Source organism: Poecilia reticulata, chromosome 23, assembly GCF_904066995.2.
Source record: "Poecilia reticulata chromosome 23, P_reticulata-male-v2, whole genome shotgun sequence".
NCBI classification, from domain to species: domain Eukaryota; kingdom Metazoa; phylum Chordata; class Actinopteri; order Cyprinodontiformes; family Poeciliidae; genus Poecilia; species Poecilia reticulata.
In genome coordinates this window covers 18,595,031-18,604,465 of record NC_088852.1, presented here as the reverse complement: position 1 = coordinate 18,604,465, position 9,435 = coordinate 18,595,031, and the positions used below count along the sequence as shown (strand labels likewise).

Sequence of the window (9,435 nt, the reverse complement as noted above, 5' to 3'; positions counted from 1 at the left end):
ACGGACACACCGTCTGCTATCAGAGAGCTGCTCAGTACATATTATTGTAATTGTGAGTTTAATCACGGGGAGCGACACGAACAAGATCGTTAAGTTTTGTAACGAAATGACCGTGAATTAGCAGCGCTGCTAACAGCTCGTTTCTCTGAAGAACTGACAGTAATAAAGAGAAAGCAGATAAGATCTGAGAGCTGTCATAGATCTGAGGTGTGCCGACAGTGTGAAACACCAGAACTACACAATATTAGCTTGGTGTGATGTGAATTTTATTTTTCGTTTGAATTTAAAAAATAATAAAGCTCATGATCTGAGTATTTATCATTATGATCGGGCCTAGAAATTTTATTTATAAGACAAAATAAAATATCTGGATTTATTTAATCCATCAGAACCAAAACCTTGAGGTACTCCGTTGCTGAGTGTCGCTGCAAATCAGCAGAGAAATAACCGCAGCTGCTGCTTTCAAGATCTTGCGCAACAGCTGAATCTCCCCACTGGACTAGAACCGAACTGAATCACACATTAACCTATTATTGAGAGCAACTTGCCACTGGAAAGTGTACGCAAAGTATCATGGGGCGTAAGAATAAGGTGGATAGAATTTAGACTTAAACTGTAACTGCAACTTTCCGTAGGTTTTACCTGTGGCAGATAGTGAATTGGATGTGAGCCTGAAACCAATCTGAGACTTCTGATTTCTGACGTTTTAATTCTGATTTAAAGGGCCCTTGAAATTGAAAGCACAATGACACTTTGTCAAAGCACAGTAGAGTAAAACAGTTATATGTTGCTGGTAAAATACTCAATATTCATAACTTCAAAAAATCTAACACATTCTCCATCTTTCCTTAAGACGTCATAGTAGTGCAATTGACTTAGACTTAAGAAGAAGCAGGAGAGGATGAAGAGGAATAAACTGAGGAATGCTCACACACATCGTTGGAGTGCAGACAGATCGTAGAGTGACCTGGTCTTATTATGCTCAGCATATTTAGACAAGATAGAACCTTGAAAAAATCCAAACAACTTTACAAATTTGCATCTACTTTTTTTTAAAAATACAAAAGACATTAAAGAGTTCATCAATACATACAGCTAAACAAAAAGAATAAATACCACAGTAAGCATTTACATTGCTAAGAAATAGACCAAAAGAAAATGTACAACCACAATTGTTTACTTTTTTTTTTTCAATGAAAAAGCATAGCATTGCAACAGCATTTAAGAGCTTCAAGATCTTCTTTATTCTGAGGGAGGAACTTTACAAATATCGGTTACAGTGTATTGTTACAGCTCTCCTGTCCTGACTGAAAAAACTAGATTGTCCAGTCCTCCTACAAACATAGTAACTGAGGAGTCTGAAACACCAGCCGCTGTTTCTGGTGTTCCAGCGTTGCTTGTCTTGAATGGACAGCAGTGTTAGCGTGTAGCACCTTCAGGTTTAATGGTGGTCCCTTTCAGCTTTCAGACAGCACCAGCTAAATTCTGAGCTAGTCACAGCGGGAGGGGTGAAGAGGATGGGGGAGCTGTGGTACGGGGGGGGGGGAATACACCCTGTTTCTGCCTTTCAGCTGGTTAAGAGAATCACCTGAGGCTGTAATGAGCCCCAGAGAGTTAGTGTCGACACATCTGACACCCCAACATACTGTCAGCCTGTGGCAGAGACCTCTCGCTGCCCTTGTACACTTCCATTGATATCTTGCATGTGCAAACATGCCAATGGGAAAAAAGAAAAAAAAACACAGAAAACACATTCCAGCATGCTTTGGCCATAAGGAGACGAGAGGAAGCAGAGGCATAAAAGGGGAGACAGGACAGTCTGTGTGTGTGCAGGGGACTGGGAAAGACATGGGAAATTAAAGTTGAAAAGTAGGAAGAGTGGTGTGAAATCCTCTTGGCAAACGTTCCGTCGCTGCTCAGCCAAGGCTCTGGTGCACATGAGGAGTTGGACTGTTTCACTGTTCATTTTAATGAACTGACAATGAAGTCTCTTTTGTCTCCGACAGCAGCATCAGATTGTCAGTGCAGCAAGGACACAGAAATGTTACAAATTGTCTGCATTTCTCTCCATGAGTCCATGCATCTGCTTTTCAAGCCTAGTGTTAACATGAAGAAGTAGTTATGGCACATGGAATACTGGTGAAAGCCTGAGGAAGCATCAGTCTGCCACTATGGCACTCTGTGAAACACACACCAGTATTATATTTACACACCGCCATTTGTCCAGTCCTTCACACTCAACTTCCTCTTTGGGCTCCTTTCTCCTGGCGGATGGCTAGGGTCTGGGCTCCAGCCGTCTGCAGTCATGTGGTCCTGGGGTTGGGAAGGTCGAAGACGATAGGTGGGTTCATGGGCAGGAAGTTCACCGTGCAAGCTGAGGCATTGATGAACGTTGTGGTGCCGTCTGTCATCATGCCATAACCTGTACAATAAGACATAAAGAGAACTTAAAAGAACTTTAAAATGAAGTGGATGAAAATGAAATGCATGTACATTCATTCCACACAGGCTACATATATTTCATTGTTAGTTCTGGTGTCTCTCATGTTCCTCTGGAGAGCACCCTATTTAGTCATTGTGGAGTTGAGGTGCACTGTAAAACCTAAGTTAGTCAAACTCAATGTGAGGAAACTGATTGTCTTAAACTCTTTAAGTTAAACCTAAACAATTCAGTTCAGAAAGAATATTCAATTTAAGTATATTTAAGTCAAATATTTTCTGTCAGGCTAACATGGATAAAAAAAAGTTTCATTCAGTAAACTGAACTTAAACTAGTAAGTATCCTATGTCCATTTCTTCTAACTGATTTAAAATGTGTTGGTTGTAGTCATCTATTTAGAGCCTGAATAGGCCTAGCAGAAGCCAAGTACAGTGGCATACTGTACAGGTTAGTGTTGGTCAGAGGTGGTCTGGCAATGCCCACTGGGCCAACCAATCGTAATTTAATCAAAAATCACTTGTATTGACTGTAGTGGTCCATTGGTTGATTTTCTTTATGGACATCAGGCTAACACAATGAAATCTCTCAGCCCTCATCAGGTCACCCCCTCCTGTGTCCTTTGACCAAAGTTCTACGTTGACAGATTTTGTCGTTTGGGCTGACTGGATTTGGAAAGAAGTGTGTGGCAATGGACAAACTGCTGCAAGACGAAAGGCTAAAAAGCATGCAACTGATGAAGCAAAATGAGCCAGAATAATCAATATGCTTGATCCTGACAAGTTTGAATGCATGGCAGGTTCAGGGCCAGAGAAGGAGGCAGAATTAGGGGGATTCTTCAGAGGAGTCCCCTTCTACCTGACCCAGGGTCAGATTGGGGAAGAGGTCAGGTTAGTGTTCGTCAAGTCGAAATGTTCATAATGAGGGATGTGAGGAGGACAAGTGAGAGTGGGGATATTATGATAATAACTAGGAAATTAAAACAGAAATGGCAAAAAATAAAGAAAAAAATAAAGTTTCAACAGATTTAAATTTTAAAAACAGTAAAAGTATTTGAAAGGCATATTTACTAAATAGCCTTTGTTTTCAAACAATGCTATAAGTATATTTGGTTTAATTTTAGCTTACTCATAAAATTACAGCTTGCAGGTGTTACAGCTTAGTTATTAATATCATGTAGTGAAATATTACTTTACTGAAATAATGGATGATTTATCAGTGGTAACAGGGAAATAACAGTTGAGCCCTGGTGAAAACACAATGCCAAAATGGAAATATATCAGCAATGACTTTTGGATGAAACTGATTGAAAACATGATGGATCGTTCCATGACCTCCTAGAAGAGGTTTAAAAAGCAGAGGATTTACCTTCATGGATGTGTCCAAACACATGCAATTTGGGCTGGACTCTCCTCTGGACTGTGTTGAGCAGTTCCATGCATCCAACACGCTGCATCTTCTTAGGAACCCAGTCCAGGAAACCTGAAGAAATCAAACGTGTGAATCAGCAGAATCACCAGGCTGCACTATGATGTTTCATCAACTGATTTATAGAATGTTTGGGTTACAGCAGAAACAATACAAAACAAACAAAGAAAGAAAATCACTGATATACTAAAGTAACAGCTGAATACACTGGTTGATTAAAATGTACAAAATCTTATTTAAGACTGTTGTTTTTTGGATCAAGTAGGAGAAGTTTTATGGTATCACCTTAAAATGTAGAAATTATTATAGCATATCCACATAAGTCAACTCAATGAAAAGAAATGCTTCCTACGACAAATAGCATGTCACAACAAGCATGAGGAAATGTACACCTGGTCTTGGCAGAACAAATTCTTCAATGGTGTCAAAATCAAAGTGGGTTCTTCAACCCACAACGGGGAAATTTGAGTGAAGTTTTGAACATGTCTGAAACTTCTGTTGGATCATTGAACTGTGCCTGTTTGGGGGGAACAGTGTGACATGAGGACCTGGGCCTTCAGCCCTGCTGGGCTATAAGAATTTGGCCACACAGGCCTCATGCTCAGGATTCAAGCTCATCACACCCACATCACCCTGGCAGCAGTTCAGGCTGCTTGTTGGAGTGCTTCTGTTGGCATGCCTATTAGACTCATGTCATGCTGCTACTGCAACAACCAATTAATACTGCCTGGTATAGGTCCACAGTGCATATTCACTGCACACTGAGACGGGGCTTGGCTGTGCTGGTTGCTGGGAGACTGACTCTTATAGATCTCAGGAAGTTATGTGACAGAGAAAGCTTCAAAATATTCTTAATTAGATACAAAAATTATACAATTATACCTATACACTGGCCCTGCCTACCTATGTTTTCACAAATGTTTAAATGTTGCGGAGGTTGATTATTCAAGAGACCTGTATAATGCATTTTGATCAGCAAGACAAAAGCAAAAAGAAAATAGAGGAAATAGTACAGTACTGTACATGGATGCACAAAAGCATTTGCAACTTGTTCACAGAAATGAGAAACTGATGAGCACCAGCAACACGGTGATCTAAAAACTGAACAAGAAGTTTTGAGAATTTGAATTCTGTGCTGAGAAATTAATTAAACTAACTGAGAAAAACTAATATTTTTATACTAAACCAAGGTTTTATCTAAAAACTAAAATTAATCTTTTGCTAAAAAATGCTGTTTGATTTTTCTTTCTTTAAAACCTCTATTGGTCTTTTTTTCTGTTTTCTTCCCTTCTTTGCTGCTTTTCTCTTGTCTTTTGTTTCCACTTTATTATTGTTGTCTGGAAAGAGTGACAGGATGCGAAAAATGGAGTCTCATACCCTTCGCTCATTTTATTCCTCCGACTTGATGCTTTTATTGACTCAGCGTCAGCAGCGTGCCTCCTCACTGCGCAGCCATTAAATCCTACACACTCCATGCTTCATCCTTGTCACACGTACTGTGAAGTTTGCGTCTGTGTGTGGCTTTGATTGATCTTTATTTTATATGGCTGCTTTCAGACAGCCTGTTTTTTTTACCCTTTGTGCTGTGCTGAGCAGTTTACCATCCCACAAACAGCCCGGAATGAAAAGCTTTGTTTGGAAGTGATGCATTGCCATTAGAGGGGAGGTGGATTTATAACCTTCACTCAGGCATGTAAGCAGTGAAAACACAGGAAATCAACCCAAAGCCATCAAACATCCAATTAAGTGAATTTCGGAAACAATCTGAACAGAACCGTTATTGCAGCAAGTAAGACGAGGATGTCACTTTCAGATACTGATGAACATCTACCTGGTTCTTGTTGAGAATAAATAATTCTGTGTTTTCCTTCTATCGCTTTTAGCTAGTTGCTAAGCTAAAGGAAATAACGTGAGGAAATGCAAATAAAAGCTAGGGTCAAAGGATATGACACACTAGGGAACGCCCTATTAAGGGCGTAGCTTGGACAGAGGCTAACAAAGGAAGTTACCAAGTGTTGATTGTTGCCATTTTGTCCTGCTATCTCCCTAAAGGTGGCATGAGAAATGGACCAGCTGTTGTTTGGTATTAATAAATGGAATTCATGAATTCAACTCACTGACTCTTTTTCAACCTCATACATAAGATAAGATAATTTTAATAGTCTCCCATAGGAGAAATTTATCTTGGAAGCAGGGGCAAAACTGCAATACAACAATAAAAGCCCATCCAAAAAGACAGTAATCATGAATAAATACATAAAAAACAAAACAAACATGAAAGCACGGGATCTGACATGAAACATGTCAGATCGGGAGTACATCCCCAATACATCCTCTACATCAGTGTTTCTTAATCTTTTTTGAGATACCGAACCCCCCAGTTGCATATGCCCTTCTTATTCCAACCCCCCCCAACACACAAAATACTTTGCGGTATTCTGATTTAGTAATGTAATTATATTAGCTGTGTAACCACCCCCACACCACTAGAGGCAGTACCAACCCCGACAAGATGCAACTAAGGAGCAGATTTAGACTATAGAATTTGGTAAAAACTGTGAGCTTTGCTGAAGTAATTAAAGACAAAAGTTCAAATCCATGCTGAGAGTGGAACTTCTTCAATCAGTGCTCCTCCGCAGCACTGATTAGCTAAGCCAACGTGATCCTCTGGAGCAAGTGATGGCAAAGCGGGGAGCGTCATCATGACTTTACACAAGTGTGTCTTTACCTCCGCGGCAGAGGCTCTGCCGAACCCCTCAGACCGACTCATTGAACCCCTGGGGTTCGATCGAACCCAGGTTACGAACCACTGCTCTATACATTACTCTGTCCAGGCCCCCTAGTCTGCCATTTATCAGATTAATGGAGAGTGGTACAAATGAATGTTTCAGACGGTTATATTTGCACAGGGGGACCCTGAACCTTCTCCCAGAGTTCATAAGAACATATTCTGATGCAAGCACATGTGACCCATCAGACAAGATGACCCATCAGGCAAGGTCAGAACCTTGCCTGATGGTAGCCTGCTCAAACAGCTGTTGTGGAGAAGATAGATCCAGAGTGTTGATAATCTTACTTGCCATCTTCACCAGACTTTGAATTTGAGTTTTTAATTTAACAGAAAGATTTCCAAACCATCCAGTGATGCCATATCTGAATAGACGCAACGGTTGCCCTATAAAAAAAAAAATCAACATTATCATTTTAGAAACACCACACAATCGAAGTCGTCTAAGAAAATAGAGACGCTGGTGAACCTTTGCACATACATTTGTCACATGTGTGCGCCAACTCAGATTGCCATCTATGTGCACACCTAAATATTTAAAAGATGCAACCTGTTTGATGTGGCAGCCATGTATGGCTATAGGTCTCCGGTCACTGATTGATTTAGGATCCAGAAATAATTCAGCAGTTTTTGAGGTGTTTATTTGTAACTTATGAGAGTCGCACCATAAAACAAACCTATCTACAGCAGCTTTATGACTGTCGGGATTGTCAGAGACTCAGAATAACAGTATCATCTGAAAATGTACTGATTGGGTAGAGAACTGACACATTCATTTGTGTACAAAATAAAAAGGTAAGGCAAACTGACGCAACCTTGGGGGGTCCCTGTGCTACTTAACATAGAATCAGAGAGAACTGAATTATATTTTACTTGCTGAGATCTTTTTGATAAAAAAAGAATAATACCACTTAGTTAAAAAAGTATTAACCTTCAACTGTACCAATTTTCTGAGAAGAATGTTTACATGGATAGAATTAAAAGCTGAACTAAAATTGACAAAAAGAAGTCTGGCATATGCTGCGGAGTTCTCCAGATGCTTTAGTGCGAGGTGTGACAGTGTCAAAATAGCATCACTGGTACTACGTCTACGACCCTTAGCATAAGCAAATTGGAAGGGATCCAGAAATGGCTGCACTTCACTTGTAATAGCTCCAATATGAGTTTCTCAAATGATTTAATTACAATAGACGTGTGCGCTACTGGGCGATAGTCATCAGTTTGAGGACATGCAATTTTTGGAACTGGAGTGACAATTGTTTTCTTCCAAATATCTGGTAACAAATGAGTGTCTAAAGAGATCTGAAAATTGGAGAAAGTTTCTCTGCAAAGTTCTTGAGAAGGAAAACAGACATATTGTCTGGGCCAGTTGCTTTTTGTGTGTTTAAACCCTTAGACCCTAAGCACAGAATCTTGGGCCCCCTAACAGAAAATTTGTTCGTGAGATTGTGATTTACAGCACTAAAACTCTCCTGCCACTGACTGGTTGTTTCTAGCACTGGGAGAAGGCAGAGGACATAGATTTTTCACAGATTACCTCTCATACCATACTGTCACAACATAATGACAGTTTTAAAAAATATGTGAAAAAGATATTTATTTAAAAGTGACATACTGCAGCTTTAATTTCACTCATGAGAGGAGAGGATGGGTCAGGAGGGACGTGGATTAGAGCTGCTACTGACTGACTCATCTGTTAAGTGGTAAAGGTACAAGTTAAGTATATGAATATGTTGGTAATTTATTTCCTTAATTCATTAAATGCTAGTGAAAAGGAGGCAAACAATAGTTTGTAGCTAAGCAAATTATGCTAAATGGTTGATAATCTCACAGTCTACTCACCTCTCCTGGAGAAAAACTGGGTTATAAATTAACACTCTTGTCTTTTTCTCTCTCTCCCTCTTTTTTTGTTTGAAAACCTGATTTTATAACTTTTCTTAGCAGCATTGCAACTGACAGTGGTTCGTGTCGTCCACTGCCTGCTGCTAACAGCGTCATTCTGAAGCGCTTCAAGCAGGAACGAACCATTTAACGTAGGTGTGTGGGGGGGGTTCAGTGCAAATATGGATGTGTTTTTTGATCTGGGAATGGGAACATTAAATTTTTCCTGCTAAAAACAATCTTTGAAAATACAATATGATTCGGTGACTTCCGGATCGGACCACCATCACAATGGTCGCATAGTGAGAGCGCTCCTCTTTGAACCGGAGCAACTAGAGAAATTCCCCCCTTAGAACTCAAGTGAATATACCAATATATTAATTAAAAAGGGGGTATGATCGTACCGTACCACTACTTCGAGAAATAAACGCCGACTGAAATTAAGGGGGCGAGAGAGACGTAGCAACAATTAGCAGCTAGCGGGTCGAAGCTAACAAGCCACGAGGAGCAGCGTCTAAAAATGACCGACACCGAACTAATCCTGCAAGAACTAAAAGGGTTTCGCCAAGAAAATAAAGAACAATTTGAGACGATAAGAGAAGAAATTGCGAAGGTGAACACCAGGATGGAGGAGGTGGAAGAAAGGATCCTAAATACAGAGGAGGTCATCACGGATATGCTAAAGCTACATGCTAAGCTAGAGGATAAATTGATGGATCTGGAGAGTCGGTCCAGACGTGAGAACATAAGGATGTATGGGGTACCGGAGGAATCCGAGAAGGAATCGACAATGATCTCGTTTGTCGAAACCCTACTCCGTCAAGGTCTTGAGTTAAATGAGGACACCCCCGACCTCCATATTGAAAGAGCTCATCGGTCATTGGGGCCGCAGCCACCAACC

The 9,435-nt window shown here is 40.3% G+C and overlaps 1 protein-coding gene across 1 annotated transcript in view; it reads right to left on the bottom strand.

Annotated features, from left to right (window-relative positions):
• Nucleotides 1-1,012: 1,012 nt before the first annotated feature.
• The window catches only part of mpped1 (metallophosphoesterase domain containing 1), a 91,150-nt gene continuing 82,727 nt past the window's right edge, over nucleotides 1,013-9,435 (bottom strand). Inside the window, exons 6-7 of the mRNA XM_008401555.3 lie at nucleotides 3,806-3,919; nucleotides 1,013-2,422 (exon numbers count right to left, since the gene is read on the bottom strand). Coding sequence (XP_008399777.1) covers nucleotides 2,304-2,422; nucleotides 3,806-3,919 — 233 coding nt within the window. The 3' untranslated portion in view covers nucleotides 1,013-2,303. The remainder of the gene's footprint in view (nucleotides 2,423-3,805; nucleotides 3,920-9,435) is intronic.